This window comes from Trachemys scripta, chromosome 4 (genome assembly GCF_013100865.1).
Source record: "Trachemys scripta elegans isolate TJP31775 chromosome 4, CAS_Tse_1.0, whole genome shotgun sequence".
NCBI classification, from domain to species: Eukaryota; Metazoa; Chordata; order Testudines; family Emydidae; genus Trachemys; species Trachemys scripta.
In genome coordinates, this window is record NC_048301.1 from 131,474,612 (window position 1) to 131,496,435 (window position 21,824).

Genomic DNA, 21,824 nt, shown 5'->3' on the forward strand with positions numbered 1-21,824 from the left:
AGCGCGCGCTGAGAGGTGGGTGTGGGAGCCCGGCTCGGGAGCGCGCGGGGCTGGGCGTGTGGCACGCGCGGGCCCTGGGCTCACTCACCCTTGTCCCTGCCGTGCGCGCGCTGCCTGGTGTGGAGAGGCCATGGGGATGAGCCAGGAGAGCCCGAGGTAAGGCACCCGCGGAGGGGTCCGGAGCAGAGAGAGTGCGCGCGCTCCCCCCGGGTCTGTCAGCCACCGAGCCGGGCAGGGAGACCAGAGGGCAAGTGTGAAAAATCCGAACGGGGGCGGGGGTAATAGGAGCCCATATAAGAAAAAGCCCCCAAATCGGGACTGTCCCTATAAAATCGGGACATCTGGCCACCCTAGAGCCGGGTCTGAGTCCACTCTGCCCTGCTCACTGCCCTGCCCCCCTCTCCTATCCCCCTACACTGCCCTGATCCTACCCCCCCACTCACCCCCAACACTGATTCCCCTACTGCCTTGCCCCCCTCACCCCATCGCTCTGTACCTGTGATCTCACTGCCCCTGTGCCCCACCCCCCCACCCCACTAATTGCCCCCTTCACCCCATCCCCCACTGCCCTCCCTCTCTCGCCGGACATACAGCCTCCCTGGCCTGGCCATGCATCCTCCACTGACTCCTGCCCCACCTCCTCCTGTCTCTTCCCCTCACACCTCCCACTGCCATGTCTCCAGCCCCCCACCCCCTCTTACCACTGACCTGCAGTACTATCTCATCCCTACACCTCCCATTGTCCTGATCCAGCTCCCCACCCCCTCTTCCTGCCCTGTCCACTGACTCTTTTCATGCCTCCTGTTACCCTTCCCCACTGATTCCCTCCGTCCTGATGTTATCCAACCCCTTCCATCTCTCCTCACCCTTCCTGCTTACTTAACTGATGCTTTTTCCTTTGGGATCTCCTTTCTAAAGCTCCACCACTGCCCAGCCACCTTTTAAAATCTTCACTTCAGCCTGGCTCAGATAAGACTAACTGCCAGGGGGTTCTTTCTGTGCACCAATACTCTTACTTTGTGGTGTGTATTACTCCTTGTTTATCTGGGCTTTCCAACCCGCCTCCTCCTTTTTAGTCACCTTAGCTTTACCTTTAGCTTTTACCCTGAGACAATACAATATTCAGATGAACCCTTTTGACACATTTAATGACTCCTCCCTATCCGTTCTTTGGGCTTGTCTTGACAAAGTAATGTGCACCTGTGTGCCTGCTTGCTTCAACACAATGTCTCAGGGATGGAAATAATCTCAGATACAGTTCATTCTCGTTCATCTCCTATCCCTTCCTGAGAGGGTCACACAGTATCTTTCATTTAACTCCTGTATTCCTGGACATCATCCTTACCTCGGAATTTTCCTTCTTTCATAGCTGCTGTTGGGATTTCTGCTTACTCTGCAATACAGGCCATCTTAGCAACCATTTTAACTCTAACTCATCCATGCCTTGACAGCCTCTCATCTTTATTATTACAAAATCCCTTTTCCATAGCCTCATAAAGTCCTAGATCTCTCTACTTAATCATGTGCAGAATGTTCCTGCACACCGCACACATTCAAAGAAACAAAACCACATCATACCTATCCTCAAAGGAATTTTCAGGTTTTTAAGCTCTTCATTGACTTGCTCCAGCCTATTGATTTCCCCCCACCTCATCTCTGCCCCCTTCACTCCACAGTTTTACCCCTGCAGCTGTGGGAGTTCTCTCCTCTCCAGTTCTGTCTTTTTTTCAGATTTCATTTAAAAGCATCCTTACTAGCCCTTGCCTAGTCCTGATCATTTCTCTCTCCCTCTTGCATTATTTATCAAGTGTAATTATAGGTAATTAAGTGCTTTAATATTCTATCCAACAGAAGGCTAAAAAAAAAACTCCTTAAGAAAATGGATATAAAGAGCCAGAGATTGAGATAACTATTTAAAAATACTTAAATACATCAGGAAAAAAAACACCTACATTTGTGACTATCTAGACCAGTTGGCAAAGGAGGATTTTTATGATGTAACAAGGGAGTTAAAGTATTTGTTTACATAATTCTTTACATAGAAGGCCATAGGACATCTTCATAGAGTAAATTGTTAATCATTTATACAATACCATAAATGTACAGCACACTTTACAGATAAAGTGAAGACGCACTCCTTTCTCTGCTTACACTGTGCAAGGCCTACCTATACACAGGCATCTGCCCACATAGCTCCAACTGCACAGTCCTTAATTAGACAATTTAAAAAAAAAAAAAAAGGCAGGACACAGGGCAGCTGTCTGGGTGAGGGAGTATGAAGAGATTGGCTATGAGGAGAGTAGAAGAATTCTTAGAAGTGAGTTTTAAAGAGAAATTTGAAAGAGTTGAGAATGGGTGCTTGGTGGACAAAATATAGAAGGCTTTTCTAAGCACAAGAAGTTGCTAGTGTGAATTAATTTTGTACAAAAAGTCCTGGCATTGGATGTTCACAAAAGCACAATTATATGGACTGTCACTTGTATTCTTTCATGTACATCCTTACTATTCTTCAGAAAGTCTGACCTTGTGCTACATCTTAATATTATAGTGACCTTATGTATAGATTAAATAAATACATTAGTCAAACTGATGTTGCACAGTTAAGCACTCAAAGGCAGGAAATTCCAAAGTTAAGGCTGTATGTTCAGTGCCTCTTTGTGAGCATTGCACTGTGATATAGTTGATTACATCATCGTGTTTCTCAAATACTACAATATGTTATATCTTTTCTATATCTTTAGCTAGATTTACATAATTTTGTATGTTTGTCATTTTTTGTATACTTCTACTAATTTAGTTGCCGTAATAGTCCAGTATATGATAACTAACTTTATGACAAATTCTCTGCTCGCTAAAGTTGGTAACTAAATTGAAGTACCTTACATTTAACAGGATTCTTTTCCTTTGGAGACAGTTACATTTCTGAACAAGAGTTCAGTATTGTATCTCACAAGCTATTTCTCAGACAGAGTTGTATAGTCTTATTTCTGCCTTATCTTTTATGTGGATGTGTACATTAGTATTTTTGGTATGCTCAAACTATCTTAATAAAGCTCAAATTTTACTTATGACTTTCTTTAATTTCTCATAAGAACATGTGTGTAGACTTTATGCTTATTTGCCACTGATTTGAAAGTTATCACTATATTTCTAACCAAGCAAGTACAACACTTAAACATGTTGAGTTGTGACTTTTAAGCCAAAGACTTTTTAAAGTAGTGGATCTTGGGTTCTTCTTATTTTTGGTATTTGAGTCTTTAAAGCTCTTGTTTTCAAGGTTTTTTCCACAAAGGCAGACAATTACTTTAATTTTAAAAAATGAAAGCTGAGATTCTAGTGTATTCACATGACTTTTGCGGGAGCAGCTTTAAGAAAATCCTCAATAAAATCAGAACAGTTGGCAGCATTGAATTACTGGTGAAATTCTATAGCTTGTGTGATGCAGGGGGTCAGACTAGATGATTAATGGCCCCTTCTGACCTTAAAATCTATAAGCCTAAACCACTTATCTGACATCTTGTTATATTAACACTTTTCTTTATGGGGTCTGCTAACACTTCCAATTAGGGCTGTCAAACGATTAAAAAAATTAATTGCGAGATTAAAAAAAAACACCACAATTAATCACAGTTTTAATCGCACTGTTAATAATAGAATATCATTTATTTAAATATTTTTGGATGTTTTCTACATTTTCAAATATATTGATTTCAGTTACAAATCCGAATACAAGGTAAAGCTCACTTTATGTTATTTTTTAGTACAAATATTCGCACTGTAAAAAAGACAAAAGAAATAGTATTTTTCAGTTTACCCCATACAAGTACTGTAGTGCAATCTCTTAATCATGAAAGTTGAACTTACAAATGTTGAATTGTTTTTACTGTTTTTGTTTTTTTATAGGTTTTTTAACCTAACCTAACTGTCCAGAGGACATGTTTCCATGCTGATGACAGATTCTGCTCGATAATGATCCAAAGCGGTGCGGACTGACTCACGTTCATTTTCATCATCTGAGGCAGATGCCACCAACAGAAGGTTGATTTTCATTTTTGGTAGTTCAGGTTCTGTAATTTCTGGATTGGAGTGTTGCTCTTTTAAGACTTTCGACAGCAGTCCTATAATGGAAGTTCACGAAAGTGCTAGTGTTATTTTATTAATAGCTTGAAAATGATATATTAAGGGGCAGAAAGTTAGTACATGTGCACTTCAGATTCCCACCAAACCTTCATTCTGCCTCTGTATCCCCATCCACCTTCCATCTCCATGCTAGAGACTAACATGCATCGTAGCAAAATACATCTGCCTTTTTGTTGTATGATGTAACCCACACCCCTTCTTCAGGTTTTATCAAGTACAAAGTAGGTTTCTGTCACACATCAAGAGGGTTCCAGAGCCTGATTAATGGCAACCGACTAGTATGCTTAGACTCTACACCCCATACTTGAAGGGGTCCCCAAATTTATCAGCAAGTGGTGGACAGAGGATTGGTGCTGGTGTAGCATGTAAGACCCAGACTGAGTGGGCAGAGGACCAAGAGTACTTAAATTAGTGACCAACCTCAGGGAAGCAGTTGAGGGAGGGATACCTGGCAGCCATGTGCTGTCAAGCTGGCCTCCACACAAATCCTACACCCCTCCGTGGGGAAAGGGCAGAATAAAGACACCACTGACGGACATGGGATACACTGGGGTTTCAGGGCAATATGCAAAGAGTGGGTAAGATGAAGATGTATGTCTGGCCTGTCTTATAGGGGTTGGATCAGTTCATAACAGAAGGGTAACCTGGATAGAATAAATTCTCCAACCCTCTGGGTCATGGAGGAGGTTGTCAGCTCTGGACCATATCTTTTCTTCTCTTCATATCCTTCCTCTCCTATTCCTGCTCTGTTTCCTGCCTTTATGCTTGCCCTTTGGACTCTTCACCTGCCATCCCCATTCTCCTTCCTCCTACTACTCCACTGCCTGTCAGTCTATTATCTCTGTCAGAGTTCACAGCTGAGATAGGAGCAGATGCACGCTGGAACCGGGGCGGGCTAGGTGGAAAACAGCCACAGGTACACACTAGAGCAGGAGCAGCAGTAAGGGCAGTGTTCCCAGCCAAGCAGTGACATTGAGCAGACTAGAGAGGCTGCTTCCCAGGAGCCTATGTACCTGCCTTGGGATCACCTGGCGGGATCTCGCCTGTGGATTGGCTGAACCCTGTAGGTAACTGATGACTCATTACACTCAAGCAGGCTCAGAGGTAACTCAGGGATGAGACCTCACACTTTATCTCCCACTTCCTCACTCTGAGACCCATCTCTCCCTCTTTGACTTGGCTTCTGCTCTCTTCTTGGAATCTAGTTTCTCCTTCTCCCATTTCCGCATCCACTGGCTGAAGAGGAGGAGCCTTCTCTTCACTTTCAGATTCTCTTCTCCCATATCACCTGTTCCTTTCTATCTAGTCTCTCCCTCCCCCTCCATGGGATCCTCTACCACTCTGGCTCGCTCAGTCTCTCTTCATGTACTTTGATGTCTGGCTCTCTATTCCTGTCACTGCAGCTGACCACCCTCATTCTGGTTAGTTTCAATGTTGTATTTTCTATCCAGCTCTGAACTAACTCCGCACTGCCTTATTCATCATCTGGCTCTGCTCTTTTCTGAGGGTTCTGTCTTTGACTCTCTCTGATCACCACTCTCTCCTCATTGCTCACTTCTTGTCTTCTTTGCTCTGTCCCTTGCTCTGTTTACAGTCTCCAATCTTTCATCTCTTTGGACCCTTACATCTACTAGGCTTAACCAGTTTCTGTGACCTTTGTTTCTCAAATGTAAGGCTGGCCTTGTGGTTAAAGCACAAGACCATGATTTTGTAGAACTGGGCTCTATTTTTAGCTTCCTGCTTGGAGCCGGTAGCAAACTATTTCTCCCCCCCCAGCAGCAAGGGAGGAATTACAATTCCTTCCCTGTGCTCTTGTGGGGGTGACACAGCTACACATTGTGCCTGTACATCTAGCTCTGTATGAAGGGTAATCTTGCTCTGAGGCTCGGATTTTCAAAACTGGATAGGTGTATAAACACAGCATGATCCACTTCACTAACTAGGTGTGTAAGTGGAACTTTCTCTGCAGGTGGATTAGGTGGTGGTTGTCTCTGGAGGTCCTGGATGGCAGCAGCCAGCTCTTGCCAAAATAAATCTATGCACATATTTAATTGACTTAAATTTGAGGTGGTACAGTGTCTTGAGAGCCTCAGATGGAAGCTGCTCGATAGGTGCAAGAGTTACTAATATTTCTGTGTTTTCAGGTCACTTTGTAAATATGCCCAGTTTGTTGTTAATAGCAGTTGTAGAACCTTCAATTTCCTTTCTTTGGTAAAACTGTCACTGAGGCATATCTGTACTCACTGCACTCACTATCCTCTCTGATCCCTGGGGCTTAACCTTGAAGAGGTTTTATGCACAAATAGAGTCGAAGAGAAAGAATCACAACACAGTGGCTCTCCTGACACAGCTGTGGAAGCAGACAAATGTTAAGGCAGTAAAATGACATCCGTGAGTTTCTTCTCCAGTTTTCTTCTGTGAGTTGCAGTATGAAAGTTTCCAAAAGAAATTTCTGCTTTTCACATTAAAGTTACTTCTGTGTTGAGAGAGCAGTGACTTCCTGAAAGCCTCCTGTTGTGCTTTCAATGACAGTGATACTAAATCCAATTTGTCTTCTCTTACTATGGCTGTTTATAACAGGAGGCGCATGGAGACTGCATGTTAACACAATTCACTCTTTGGCTTCAAGAAGAGAAAACCACTGAGACAAAACCAAAGATCTTTTGCATATTTGATTCTTCACACCATTTGGACTTGTGAAACAGTGCTGCAATGTGGTGGTTTCAGCAAGGCCTCTGTTTCTTGCCTTCGGCTTTGGTTGTTTGGTCAGCCGCTTCTTTCATATTTTCATATGTTACCGCAGTCCTTCTACGTCATATTGACCCTTTGGTGCCATACATCAGGTCAGTAAAACTCTAACTGTTGCACTGTTAACTATACCACAGTATTCATGCCAGAACTGGCCTTTCCTTTATATGCAAATGTTTCCCCTAAAATTTTAAAAATTGTAGTTTAAAATGTATAGTTTTGGGATTAGCAGTTCTAACATTAAACTAAGATGATATTTTTTTAAAAAACAAACATCAATACATGTCTTGTTAATTTAATTTAGTTTAATTTTTTGGACAAACACAAACATTTACATTTTAAGGTTTTCATGGCCTGTGTTAATGTCATTACGATATCATAGGGTGTTTTAGTGATCACTAGAGATGTTGGATAACTGGAGGCATAGAGCCATAGAATAAGTATCTGAATCCAGAGTTCTTGTTCTATGAGGCCAATTCTCAGCCTTTTCTGTACTTGGATTCATCCAGACACACCCTCCTTTCTAGCCGTATGGTAAGGGCAGGGTGGTTACATATGCAATCTTGAGATTGGAAACCTGTGTTCTATGACAATATGGCTTTTTCATTTGAAACCTGGACGTTTTCCTCTTTGGTTTTAACATGTTTTTTTAAACTAAAATCAGTTGCTGATGCAGTGTTATAGACAGCCATGGGTAATTCTTAGTTCTGCTAACCAACCACAGTCACAGAATTTAACATCTCTCTGGAAGTACTAAGGGTCTGCATGTGCCTCTGCTGCTGTTCTCCTTCAGGTGGCTGGACCTACCATCATCTTCCCTCTCTAATTTCTCCTCCATTTGGTGGAAGGACTGGCAGCCTTCACAAATTGATCCATTGACTATTGAGCTGCTAGAGATGAGTTGTAACTGCCCTTATCAAAAAAGGTATCATGCTTTGTGCAAATTACAAAAAAAAAAAAAAAAAAAATCTATCTTTCCAGCATGAAACCTAGGGAGAATTAGCTTTCCATGAATTCCAGAATGTATATTTATATCTAATCTCTCATATTCTTTAGTTTATTGCCCTTCTGTATCATGTGGTTTACTCTCACTTAGGCCAGGATTTCAGTGTTACCTTCTGATTCTGTTTTTTTGTTTGTTTGTTTTAAATCCTCACACACACAATTTTTAGCTGCTGTTAAGAGTATTAAAACGTTGTTAGTCACATAAGATGACATTCACCCCATGCGGAAAGCCAGCCCCAAGCCTATGTGCCACTTAATTCCTACTTTGGTCCTTAATTCCTAAACAGGTCCAAGGCCTCATGCTGGCCTTTGCACTGGGTCTTTACAAGTTAAATTAGCAGTAAGAACTTTTCACTAATTGTTTAATCTCTTTAAAACTCTCCTTTCTAACATTACTTCTTACTTATGTGGGTATGGCAGCTTCACCCTTAGAGTTTGCGAGACCAGCCTGCCTGGAGCCTTGATACCCAATCTTTGCCTTTGTTATGATTAGTGCTGCTGCCTTTTTGATCTCCTGATAGATTTACTCAGAGTTCCACCGTGGTGTAATGGAGATACAGAAATATCAGGCAAGATTTTCCAGAGATTTTGAGAGCCGAATTTGAGACACTTTAAAGGGGTCCTTTTTTCAGAAAGTGCTGAGCACCCACTTTAGAAAGTCAGGCCCCGTTAAAGTATTTCAAGTTGGGTACCCAAAAATTGAGGCTCCCAACCGATTAGTCACTTTTGAACATCTTGACCCTCATTTACAGGTGTAAAAATTTAACTCTGCAAGTCTGCCTTGTTTATAGTGAATCAGGCAGATGTTTGATTGTGTGCAGTGAATAACATATGGGACCACATGGTGAACAGTTAAAGATAAAAAATAATAAACAGCTCCCACATTCACAGTATACAGTCCAGCCTGCACATTAAATGATGCAAGTGTCCTTTGAAAATGCGTGATCATGTAATTAAAACCTGTATTGTAATCTATATGCAGGGGCGGCTCTGTGTTTTTTGCCGCCCCAAGCACAGCAGGCAAGCGGCTTTCAGCGGTGAGCCTGTGCACGGTCCGCTGGTCACACGGATTCGGCGGCATGCCTGCGGGAGGTCTGCCGGTGCCGTGCCTTCGGCATCCTTGCCACCGAATTGCCGCCGAAGGCGTGGCACCGGCGGACCTTCCGCAGGCATGCTACCGAAAGCTGCCTGCCTGCCGCCCTCACAGCAACTGGCAGGCCGCACCCCGCTGGTGCCTGGAGCTGCCCCTGTCTATATGTCCTATTGGAACCTTAACTTTGGCCTTTCCAGACTTTAGAGTGCTTCATTTTACAGCCTTAACTGTCTTTTAACTTTTTATGGAGAATTAACATAAACAAACAGGATAGCTATGTTGGATTGTACATATTGTTCCTGTTCTAAAAACATTGTGCCCATAACAAAAAGGCAGTCATGTTGGCTTCTGCATCCCTAGAAACTAGCACAGTAAATTGCTTAAGTAGTGTACAACAAAATAGGTGAAACTGCTTTGAATGCTTCATGACCCTGTTTCTCCTTTCCTTCCCTCCTCTTATAAAGATGCATTTCTCTGGTGGAAATTTACAGTACATGATGGAGAACCATGTTTTATATACTGTTTTTCTTACAGTGACACAGGGACAATACCTCCTGAAAGATGCTTATTTGGGATTATGTTAAATATTTCCACTTTCTTAGGTAAGTAGATAAAATGACCTCTAGCACATTGTAAACACTTCTGGAATACAAATTATTAAACAGGAACACTAAGTTACTTAGTTTCATTATTACTAAATTATCCATAATTCCCAGACAAAAGCTACATTAAGAGAGTGAGGCTGAGAGTACAGATCAGTTATTTAGGGTGAAATGCATTATAGGATTGTTGTAATTATCCCCAAACCAAGCATTTATTAGTGCAGGAAACTCATAGTTAAGGTTAAGCTTAAAAGAAATCAAGACAAGTTAAGGTATGAAAATGCACATTTAGGACAAGTCAGTAACCTTAACTGTGCCCAGTAGTGACATCATCGGGGAAGTGGAATCTCATGTGTCTTTAAAAATCAGTTTAATCTTATCTGGGATCATAAACGCTACATGCCTTGATCAGAAGGTAATTGCATTTCTGTCACTTCACTTTATTTCCTGACTTGAGTTCCTCACTTTGCTCTCTTAGGACTTGTCTTCACTAGGGGCTAAATTGGCGCTGCTGCGATTGATGCAGCAGCTGTGATTTACTGGGTCTGGTGAAGACAGGATAAGTTGATGGCAGAGTGCTCTCCTGTTGACTTCAGTACTCCACCTCCTCGAGAGGCAGAAGCTGTGTCGACAGGAGAGTGTCTCCCATCAACATAGCGCAGTGTAGACACCACTGTAAGTCGATCTAAGCTACGTCGACTTAAGTTACATGACTTACGTAACTTAACTCGCGTAACTTAGATTGACTTCGGTCATTAGTGTAGACCAGACCTTAATGTAGTTTTTGCCTTTTAAATAACAATGACCTCTGTCTCTTATCACCTTACAGTTGACAAGAATAGTCTCCTTGTTTACTCAAGCCTCACTGCATTTGGATTGTTTGTTCACAGGTATTGCTACTGTGTATGTTCGCTATAAACAAGTTTATGCTCTGAGTCCAGGAGAACCCAAGATCGCCAGATTAAATAAGGCTGGCTTTACGCTTGGAATAATAAGCTGCTTTGGACTTTGCATTATTGCCAACTTCCAGGTTTGTGTTCTGTCTGCAGTTTTCTGGATGTTATACTGGAAGGACAATTCAGTATTTTGGACCAGATTTCAGAGGTGCTGAGCCCCCACTGACTTAAGTTATAGCTGGGGGTGCTCACCACCTCTGAAAAGCAGGTCCTTTGTGTGTTTTCTTTCAAAACAGACAGACATTTTTGGAAGAATTACAAGCACTAGTAACCTCTGTCCTTCTCCTGTCTCTCAAATGTCTATTTTTCTCTACAATATTATCTTCCTTTTCAGAGTTTTCCCTCTCTCAAATTGATAACCTTTTAAATATTCACACCACAAGCAAGAAACGCCATATGCAGGGCTTCCAGGTGTCACCCAACTGATGGCAACAGTCATGCATTTGGTAGCCATGTCATGCATATCCACATCTCAGTTGGAGTCTCATCCATCCAGCTGATCTGCCAAAAGGATGCTGGCATTTAATCTGTAGTTATGCAGCCTTTTGGCTGCTGGGGAGCCTGCTGAACAAGGATCCAGGTGCCTCCTTCCCCTGTTGGATTAGGGCCAGAAGTGAGAAGCCAGGAAGTGGCTAGAGCATGTGCTGGGAGCAGAAACACAAGGTGAGGAGCTTGATACTGGCCTCAGGCTCCAGCCTACTCTCTTCCCCCAAATCCAGTTGTACCACATGCTCTATAGCACATAGCCCCTGCCCACTGGGAGCCCCAGCACCCACGGTCCCCAGCTGCCCTCAGGAACTTTAACACTTCCTATCCTTCCACGGGCCCAGCACTTCTTGACCTCCCAGCAGGCACCCATCTAGCTACTCCTCCCTCCCTGTGGCCACTCACCTACTCTGGCTAGAGATGCCAAGTTTTATTCAGCTCCATGTCCTAACCCCACCAATGATCAAGGGATGGTTTGTTTGACTAGGCCTAAATTTAGGCCTAGATGCAAGTCAGTTAATTAAATACTATACATAAAATGACACATGGTACAAACCAGAACTTGGCAGCTCTGCTTATTAGCATATTTGACTCTCAATGCTAACAAGGAGGATCCCACAGAAAAAAGGAGCCAAAAAAGAAATTATATTCCACTAATTATGGAGGATAAATCAAGGGGGGGCAGAAAGTGGAGTAAGATCGAAGGGTGAGCAAAAGGGTTCCGGAGGAGGACACCAAGCAGAGAACCCCAGATAGTGGTCGATGCAGAAACTGTTGAGGGTGTCAGTGGCTGCTGCCTCGTAGAACTCCGCCCAGATGGGTGCATGTGAGAGGCCAAAGGCTTGTCTGCAAGGAGTAATTAACACACATAGCTATAGCAGAGTAATTGAATAATTATTGTGCTATAGCTATCCAGCTCAATTTTCCCTTACAGACAAGCCCAAAGAAAATTTCTCTGCTTCTGCCGAGTCTTGAGCTCTACATTGGCAATATAGAAAAACATATTTGACCACTGGATGGCAGTATAGCAGCACGCAATTTAAATTCTGATTTCTACAGAGTCAGGTCAGCCTTGGGAATTTATTGGCATTTGATTAAATACGTGGCCAGATTTTGTAAGGGGCTGGATGATTTCATTACCATTAATCTCATCTGTAGTTACGTAGCTAAAATAAGGGGAAGCCAGTCTCATGTTTTAGGATATAAGATGATTTGTGGGGGGAGGAGGAATCTATCATGCACAGTCAGCCATGTGCATTTTTTTCCTTCCTTCCTTCTGAGCATCAGGAACTGGTCACTGACTAAAGACAAAAAACTTGTCTGAGTGCACCAACAGTCTGATTTTCTATGGAAAATCCTGTGTTTCTTTGAGAATAGTAGAGTGTTTTACAATTTGTTACTGTTAAATTTTGAAATATGTATTCCACTTAAAGTGTGATTCTATTCTACTTTTAAAATAAGTAAAAATGACCCTTTCTTATTCAAAGGACCAACTGCTGGTTTTAATGTGAAGCTTTTATTGTTCTTAACCCCTGTTAGAACTGAAGAGTGAACATACCTATGAGGGAGTAAGGGGAAATTTATTTCTCCTACATAAAAATTGTTTACTAAATTCCAGTCAGTGCAATGCTGTTGCATTCAGTGGGGTTGCACTGGTGTCACTGAGGACCTGCTTTGACCTGAAGAACCTTTATTACTGGTGGTGATGTACAAGAGACTCCAGCTTGTTTGAGTTTGCAGAACTGGCAGTTAGGAAAGACATACACCGAGCCAATTTTATCTAAAGTAATTAAGACACAAACACAGAACCCCATGATTCCATTTTTACAGAGTCACTTTTCAGAGTAGAACCACTAGGTTTTAGCCTGTATTGTGTGATCCTGTTGTGTTCATAAACTTAGATTTTACTCAGGGGAGAAAGTAACTTAAGGGACTTACTGGTACACTGGGCTGGAGTCCTGAGCAGGGCGGGGCCTCAGGAAGAAGGGGCAGGGCCTTGAAATCCCCGGGTCCTTGAAATCGCCACTGCTACTCCAGGGCTCCGGACGTGATTTAAAGGGCCAGGGGCTCTGGCTGCTGCCGGGCCGCCCAGGGCCCTTTTAAATTGCTGGCCTGGGGAAGCTGCCCCCTGCTGGTACGGTTGGCTGTGTACCGGCTCTTGCCGATATGCCATACCAGACCGTACTGACTTACTTTCACCTCTGATTTTAGGATAGACGGGGTTAATAGGCCATCTGATCCCTGCCCTCACCTGCATAATTGCAGGGCTTCCTTTATCCAGTTTCAGTGTTGCATCCCAGTTTTCTTTGAATACATCTTGTGATAAGACCTTGATGGTTTCTTGTCATTAAACTACAGGCTTCCTTGGACAAATAGCATGCAGCCAAGTTTGCAAGAGTGGTTACTGACTACAGGCGACTCAACAGTTCTGTGTCCAGCTTGATACACTTTGTGCATCATGTACAAAAGTGCTGAGCACCTGCAGTTCCTAGTGACTTGAAATGGAGCTGCAAGTGCTGAGCAGCTCAAAGTCAGGCCCAGAGCGTCTCAAGTTGGGAACCCAAAAATCAGTGGCCTTTTTGAAAATGTCGGCTTTGAACTCTGTGCCTTGGCTTACTCATCTGTAAAATGGAAATATGAATACTTACCACAAAGGTCACGAAGGATCAGTTTTCATAAAAATATTTTGATCCTCAGATGGAAGACTCTGTATACGTGCAGGTTACTGGTACTATTCTCATGGTGATATTATTCCATTGTCCGATGGGCCTATTCTCATTTTACTTGCCTCAAACCCTCCTCAATAATTCCTCCACTTTCTTTTTGTTAGTACTGTTCAGTTTTTTACAGACCAGTCTCATTAAGGCTGTATTTCACACAGCCATCCTAGGAGTCAGATTGTCATCTTTTCATTATTAGATGAGAATCTGTGACTTGACATTGAATTTTGTGTGTCTGAATGATGGGAAGTGATGACAGACGAACTAGTTTAATTGAGAACACTGAATGTTGCCAAGTCAAATAATGTGCTGTTTAGGAGGTTTATGCTTAGCGACAACAGTATTATAAGAAGTATGTGGCCAATGAAAGCTCAGTAAAAGCTTTTATTCTGCCATGGTGATGACCCCCCACATACACCCCGATAACTGAAAACAAGGATTGTTTTAAAAAAATAAAATAAAAGAAGTTCGTGCTATTTTGCTCAAGTCCGTTCACTGTTAACATAGCCCTAATTATTGCAACTAACTAAAAGCCCTGCTGTTCTGGCCAGTTTACTAAAATCTCTGCTCTTGAGTAAAGTATCACAGGAACTTTAATAACCGCAAGTGGCCAAGACCTTAGTTTTATGTTTCATCTGAAAGACTAGCCCTCCGGCAGCCAATTGCTCCATGACAACATGTCCTGACAGAGAGTTGGCAGCTGCTGAATTGCTACTAACCATATGTGGATTTCCTTTGAAGGTCTCCGATCCAAGTACTGACCCTGCCCCAGCACTGCTTAACTTGAAAGATGTGAGGAGATCCCAGTTAGAGGTGGTGGCAGCTGCAGGCAAAGCTTTTATAAAGTGGAGCTATCAGCACTGCAATAAGCTAAATTGTGTTCTGTATATTTTATGTTCATATTATATTTTATTTATATCTGTCTTTCCACCTAGAAATATACTCTGTTTTATATGCACGTAGTTGGAGCCTGTCTAACGTTTGGAATAGGAGCCATTTACATACTGGTTCAGACCATTCTTTCCTACACGATGCAGCCAAAACTTTTTTGGATCCGAGTGATTGTGTTACTCTGGTGTGGATCAAGCATAGCAAGCAGTATCCTTTGTTGTGAAATACAAGTAACACTAGTAGTATAAGCTAGATCATAAAATAGAGTAAGTTTGTGAAAAATGTGCAAAAAAATGTGTAGGGTCTCTTCTAAATAATTGTCAGTGCTAAATAACGTGTGACCATAGAATACATACTAGTCTATAGATGTACAATCTACATTGTGCTTTCTACTTCTGTAGTCTCATGGGTTTTGTCTAACATCAGAAAGAAAAGTTAATCCTGCGAATCTGTCACACTAGTTCAAGGCAGGCAGAAGGGATGGTTCACCACTTACTGAGGTTGCAAAGTAGATTCTTCATTCTAAGAGAGTTGAAGATGGCAAAGAAATGTGGTATCAAAGCACTAAGGCCTGAGAAGGGGAAGTGCATGAAAGAGACCAGTGTTTTTAGTGGGAGAGCATCAGTAGTTAAATAAAAATAAGCAAACCCTGCATAAACCATGCTTTTGTCATCTTGCATTTAGAGTATGGGAGTGTGCTCTAGGTTAGGATACATCTTAAAACCATTTCAAAATGTAAAACTAGTACAGAATGCACAAGATCACAGGACTAAAAACAGGAACTGATCACAGAACTAAAAATTAGCAGAAGCTTAGGTACAAGTAATCACGACTTGATCACTTGTTATGGGCAAATATAGAATACTGGTTTGGACTCTATATACATTTGGTGTTTTAAAAAGGGCTAGTTTCACAAAGCTGAAAATAAGTATGAGCCAAACCAGTTGACAAAGGATTTAAACCAAAAATAATGGATAATTGGGAACTATTTAAGAACATTTTACTAGATACCTAAAGAGCCACGCTACAGAAAAGGCCACACTAGTTTAAAAAACCAACAACCCCAAAACCACCAGCCAATCTAGTATATATGGGAAGTGAAAGTAATTATTTCAAATAAAACTCACCCACCCACAAAATGGAAGAAAGGGCAAGTTGACAGCTTCTGAATTATATTAATATGAATTGTGGGAAATTGGTAAGGGAAGCAAAAGGAGTAATCCTATGGCCAGCAGTGTTAAACATCTTATTATCCTTAAGTGTAGGATTCCTTTTGTTCCTAACAATGGTATTGGTCCATTACTAGCTGGACATGGTTGACCTGTCAAAAAGAAACTGAAAAGGTAAAAGTGTTCAATAAATATTTCTGTTCTGTATTTGGGAAAAAGCCAGATGATATAAATATATCATATGGTGATGAGCAACAGAGGGTCCTGTGGCACCTTTAAGACTAACAGAAGTATTGGGAGCATAAGCTTTCGTGGGTAAGAACCTCACTTCTTCAGATGCAAGTAAGACTTATGATGAAATACTCTCCATTCCAATTGTGATTAAAGAGGATGTTAGAGAGCAGCTACTAAAGATAGACATGTTAAAAATTAGCTGGTGTGGTTAACTTGCACTCAAGAGTTTTAAAGGAGCTGAAGTTGTTGTAATGTACTTTGACTTGACAGGGTAGTGCACTACATTTTGATAAGAAACTACAAGAGTACAAAATCAACATGGCTCACATTAAACAGATTAAAAACTGGCAGGTCTCAAAATTTAATTATAAATGGGGAATCATCATTGAGCAGGTGTGTATCAACTGGTGTCCTCCAGGGATTAGTTCAGAGCCCTACATTATTTAATATTTTTAGTTAATGACTTGGAAGAAAACAAAATTATTGATAAAGTTTGCAGATGAAGATTGGGGAGAGTGGTAAATAATGAAGAGGACAGGTCATGGATATAGAGCTGTCTGGACTGCTTTGTAAACTGATTGCAAGCAGACAGCTTGTGTTAACAGAACTCCATAGAAAGTCATACATCTAGAACACAGAAGATGGGCCATACAGCATAGGGGCATCTGTCATGGGAAGCATTGACTAAAAGACACCTGGGCAATCAGCTGAACATGAGTTCTGGGTGCAGTGTTGTAGCCAAAAAGGCTCATGAGATCTTTGGATGTATAAAAGAGAATATTGAGTAGGGAAGTTTTACTACCTCTGTAAATGGCTTTGTTGCAAGCACTACTGCAATACTAACGAGGAGTCCTTGTGGCACCTTAGAGACTAACAAATTTATTTGGGCATAAGCTTTCGTGGGCTAAAATCCACTTCATCAGGTGCATGGAGTGGAAAATACAGTAGAAAGGTATAAATACACAGCGTATGAAAAGCTGGGAGTTGCCTTACCAAGTGGGGGGTCAGTGCTAATGAGTCAATTCAATTAAGGTGGAAGTGGGCTATTCTCAGTTGACAAGAAGGAGTGAATACCAAGGGAGGAAAAAATCACTTTTGTAGTGCAATACTGTGTCCAGGGTTGGTGTCCACAGTTCAAGAAGGATGTTGATTAATTGGAGAGGATTCAGAAGAGAGCCACGAAAAAGATGAAAGTATTGGAAACAATGCTTTTAGTGCTAGGCTCAAGGAGCTCAAGCTGTTTAGCTTAACAAAAGGATGATGACTTGATTATAGTTTAAATAATTGCATGGGGAAGAACAAACTGATAAGAGGGCTCTTCAGTCTAGGGGTATGTCTACACTACCTGCCAGCTGGTAGTGATCGATCTATCGGGGATAGATTTATCACGTCTAGTGTAGATGCGATAAAAATCAATCCCCGATCGCTCTGCCGTCAACTCCGGAACTCCACCGCTGCGAGAGGCAGAAGCGGAGTCAACGGGCGAGTGGCAGTGGTAGACTTGCCGCCGTCCTCACGGCCAGGTAAATCGACCTAAGATACGCCGACTTCAGCTACGCTATTCGTATAGCTGAAGTTGTGTATCTTAGGTCGACACCCCCCCAAGTGTAGGCCTAGCCTAGGAGACAAAGATATAACAAGATCCAGTGGCTGCAAATTGAAGCGGGACAAATTCAGACTAGAAGTAAGAAACAAGTTAACAACAAGGGCGTTAGCCATTGGACCAACTTCCTAAGGATTGTGCTGGATTCTCCATCACTGGAAGTTTTTCAATCAAGATGTGATGTTTTTCTGAAAGATCCGTGCTAGTTCAAACAGGAATCAGTTCAAGATAGTCCTGTAGTCTGTGTTATACATGAAGTCAGACTTAATCACAGTTGTCCTTTCTGGTCTTAGAATCCATGAATCTGCCCCTTTCCACTTGTGCCATGCGGTCATCCAAACATCAGCCATGTGATTCCCCACCACCACAATTTCCACTGATTCACTGTTCCCCCTCCATTAATTATTTTTTTAAGGACTGAAGGAATTAATTGACTAAGAATCTCAGTTATCGGTGGGGAGATCAGACCCATCTCCAGAGGCAGCACAGACCCGGAGCTTCCTGCAGCCAGGGAAGGTACCTGGAGGTGCATCTGATCTCTGCCCAAGAGCAGCCGTGCAGGGGAAGAGCAAGTCCTGTCCCTCCCCAGCCCGGTCGGGAGTCAGACTTGGGGCTTCTTCCCCCACAGCTCCCACCGGGGCTCAGGGTGCCCACTTTTCCCAGGGGCCCCTGGGCATGGGCCCATGCATTAATCTGCCACTGGCCTGGACTAGCCGCTAGGAGCCCATGGCTGAGGCATTCCCAGCAGGATAGGGGAGATCACACTTGCCTCCACCTCCTGGAGCCTCCTCCAGCTGCTGTAAGCTCCACGGCTGCTGCCTTCAGAGCCCAGCTCTGAAGGCAGCACAGAAGTGAGGATGGCAATCCCGGGACTCCCTTCAACAGCTTTGTAACTGCCCCATGACCCCCTTTTGGGTCAGGACCCCCACAGTTACACCACCATGAAATTTCAGATGTAAACATCTGAAAACGTGAAATTGACTAAGCCAGAATGGACCATGAATTTGGTAGGGCCCTAGTTATGGGGTAAGAAATTATGCTTTTGTTGCAAAGAGTAGCTTTCAGTTTCACCTCAAGGTTACTGTTCATTATTGTAAATGCATTTCAGAGCCCAGATGCCCATCCCATTTATGCAGATACCTTGCCACAGGGTGAAACTTAGTCTAGACTTTAACTTGAACATTCTTTCCAAATTTGCCATTTAGCATCTTGCATCTTCCTTACCTTGTTTCTTTAGTGTTTGTTTCTTCAGTTCTTTTGTACAGTGGCCTGTATGGAACTGACCTAGTACAGAAGCTGCACTGGAACCCACAGGAGAAAGTAAGTCGGATTTTGAGAGCAGGGAGGAAAAGGTAGGACAGTTCCATAAAGGAAGTTGTGTGCATTTAGCATTGGAAAAAGTGTTCCAGGTATGAAGGCTAATGCAGACTTTGTAACTCAGGGATCGGCAACCTTTGGCACACAGCTTGCCAGGGTAATCACCCTGGTGGGCTGGGCCGGTTCATTTATCTGCCGCGTCCACAGGTTCGGCGGGAAGCGGTGGCCAGCATATCCCTCGGCCTGTGCCACTTCCCGCAGCCTCCTTTGGCCTGAGACAGCAAACCGCGGCCAGTGGGAGCTGCAGTCGGCCGAACCTGCGGACACGGCAGGTAAACAAACCAGCCCGCCAGGTACAGGTTTAATGACTAGCAGCCACTATGCTGTACATGACCTGCCTTGTCTTGGCTGACAATTCTGATCATAACTTTGTGGTGAGCAAACAAGACTCTTCAGTCACATTTTAACATGGTAGCATTTTGCGTTGAAGATGAAGCCTGCGTGTTCATTGCTGTTTGGTGGGTTACTGAAGTGGGTATGAGAGATTAATAGGAAGAATGGAGAGAGAGGAAGAGAGCAGGAGATGAAAGAAGGAAGAAGAGAGGAAAGTGGGCAAGTTAAAGGTACATGTGTTGTAGCTGTACTTTGTTAGTTGACCTTTAGAGGCCATTATGTAGTAAAGCAACACTCTAGCCCCCAATATACATTAGAAACAATGTGTACAAGGTACATGACTTCCAAAAAACAGAAAGTTAGAAGTGGTCAGCCATCTGCACATGACGTCTCTGCACCCTTCTGGGGAAAGAATACGTCACCCTTTCCCTCCCAGACACCAGGTAAAATCAGCTTACTTCATTCTCTTATGAAAGAGTTAGATAGAGGTAATGGGAAAATCCTGACAGATCTAGGAGAACATCCTTTGAAATGCCAAAATATAAGCCTTCTGCCACTGGAGACTGAAAAAACAGCCTCATTACATAGATCTATTTTCTCTTCAATACAGGGCTACATAGTTCACATCATCAGCACAATCTCAGAATGGTCTCTGGCTTTCTCCTTCCTCAGCTTTTTCCTCACCTACATCCGTGATTTTCAGGTAAAGTGAAGTTTGTGTCCAATGCTTTATAGCCTGAGACTCATGAAATAAACTTATCATTCATCAAATGTCAGAGCTGGTAAACTCAGCCCCACCAGCCTAGTTACAACACTACACCTTTCTTTTGGTTGTTTTGAGATTCTACCCTGAAAGAGCAGCAAGGTCCCATCTTACTCCCTAGATTTTCTTTGTGCTGTGTCCCTAAGGTATATCTACTGAGGGATCAGAATTAGCTTTCACTACTTTCATATCCTACAAGTGCTGCAGAGCTATCATAGCTCAGAGAATAACATGGGAAATAGCACAGGAGAGGAATGTTTCAGAAAATTCTTGGTAACTGAAAACGGAATTAGAATGAAAACTGTTTTGCCACCCTATCTCAAGCAACCTCTATCTGCACCTGCAGTCACCCATACATCAGACGATTATCTCCTTCCTGAGCTGTGAAGATTTTCCCACCCTGAACAGTCGTGAGAGAAGTTTGGACAATGCCATATTATTTCCTCATGGGTATCTCAGGGCTATTTGAGTTATTAATATTTTGCTTTCTTAGCAGGCAAGTAGTTTTTGGAGTGATATGCATTTCAGAGTGCTTGGCCTTGTCTGTAGAAGCTACTCTGGGGAAAGAACAGAGTAAATAGTGGAGCTTTGCTACGTTATGTTATTTTTTCTTTCCTATCTCATTGTTTTCTGTTACAGAAAATTTCCTTGCGTGCGGATGTCAGTTTAAGTGGACACAGCGTTTGCAATGCACCCAATAGCTTTGTGGCTGATGAACACACGCTGTTGATTGGAGGACGTTTATAACTAAGTGGGAGAGAAAACACTTTCTCAGCTTTTTTATCTCAGGAATTTAAAAAGTAGCAATAATACTAACAATTTATATAAGCGTTTGTGTCAAAAATTCCATCCAGTTAAAGAGGAGACTAAATTCAATCACTTTGACACATAAAGGGCTTTGCTATTAACCCACATAGCAATGCAAAGGTGATTAATAATCAGTATTGTCAATAACCTGTAATACATTTCTGCACTTATACATTTTATAGAATGAAGAATAAAATGGACATTGGAAAGTTGTGAGTGGCTCTGCTGATTTGGTCCATGCTTTCTATACGCACAGCAAGGCGTTGGACAAGATTCCAAGCTGTTTCCACTCAGGGCCTGATACAAGTCCCATGAAAGTCAGTTACAATGACTGGGAAGATGTATTTAATGAGGATTAGCTATATAGATTGGCATAGGTGGGGAGGAGTTATACCTTATACAGGTCCTAGCCTTGATAATTTTGACAAATGCGTATGCACAAGGGGCAGAATTGAAGGTTGTACAGCCTTAATTCTGGTATTTCCTACCTTTTGAGAGCTTGATTTTGCAACCTTAATATTCTTACATAGTTTTGTAGGTAGTTTCCCAGGTTTTAAAAAAGCAAACTGGGGGCGGGGGGGGGAACCACAGTCCACCATATTGACACCAATATGGCTCATTAGCAGGCTTGGAACCTTTAGATCAACTGCACAGACCTCTGCAGAGCTAATGAAGTGAAGTAGAAGAATAGCAGGTTGTCCTCTGTGGACTGCACTAGAGGGGGATGAGACAGTTAGCCACTAGTCTCAGGTATTTGCTGACTGGAGGAATGGTGGGACGGAGGAGTCTTGGATTCCATTTCAGGCTCTGGAGGGGAGTATCTGCTCTACTGAGCAGAGAACATTTTGCTAGTTCCTCCAAGCTTGATCCCTCTGTCTTGTCCCCTCCAACCTGTCT

General features: G+C 42.6%; 1 protein-coding gene across 1 annotated transcript; it reads left to right on the forward strand.

Moving 5' to 3' along the window:
* On the forward strand, positions 1-21,139 carry DRAM2 (DNA damage regulated autophagy modulator 2). Its single transcript, XM_034767587.1, has 9 exons — positions 1-156; positions 3,904-4,038; positions 6,721-6,983; positions 9,521-9,588; positions 10,479-10,618; positions 14,686-14,848; positions 18,885-18,967; positions 19,968-20,060; positions 20,760-21,139. The coding sequence occupies exons 3-9, from the start codon at positions 6,853-6,855 to the stop codon at positions 20,865-20,867; spliced, it is 786 nt and encodes a 261-aa protein (XP_034623478.1). The 5' UTR covers positions 1-156; positions 3,904-4,038; positions 6,721-6,852; the 3' UTR covers positions 20,868-21,139.
* Positions 21,140-21,824: the final 685 nt, after the last annotated feature.

Bases quoted from the DNA above. Each gene is read 5' to 3' on its own strand.
- DRAM2 (XM_034767587.1), top strand. From the start codon at position 6,853: ATGTGGTGGTTTCAGCAAGGCCTCTGTTTCTTGCCTTCGGCTTTGGTT. The intron at 9,589-10,478 runs GTAAGTAGATAA...GTTTGTTCACAG, and splicing joins AAATATTTCCACTTTCTTAG to GTATTGCTACTGTGTATGTT. The intron at 14,849-18,884 runs GTATCCTTTGTT...TTGTTTCTTTAG, and splicing joins TGGATCAAGCATAGCAAGCA to TGTTTGTTTCTTCAGTTCTT.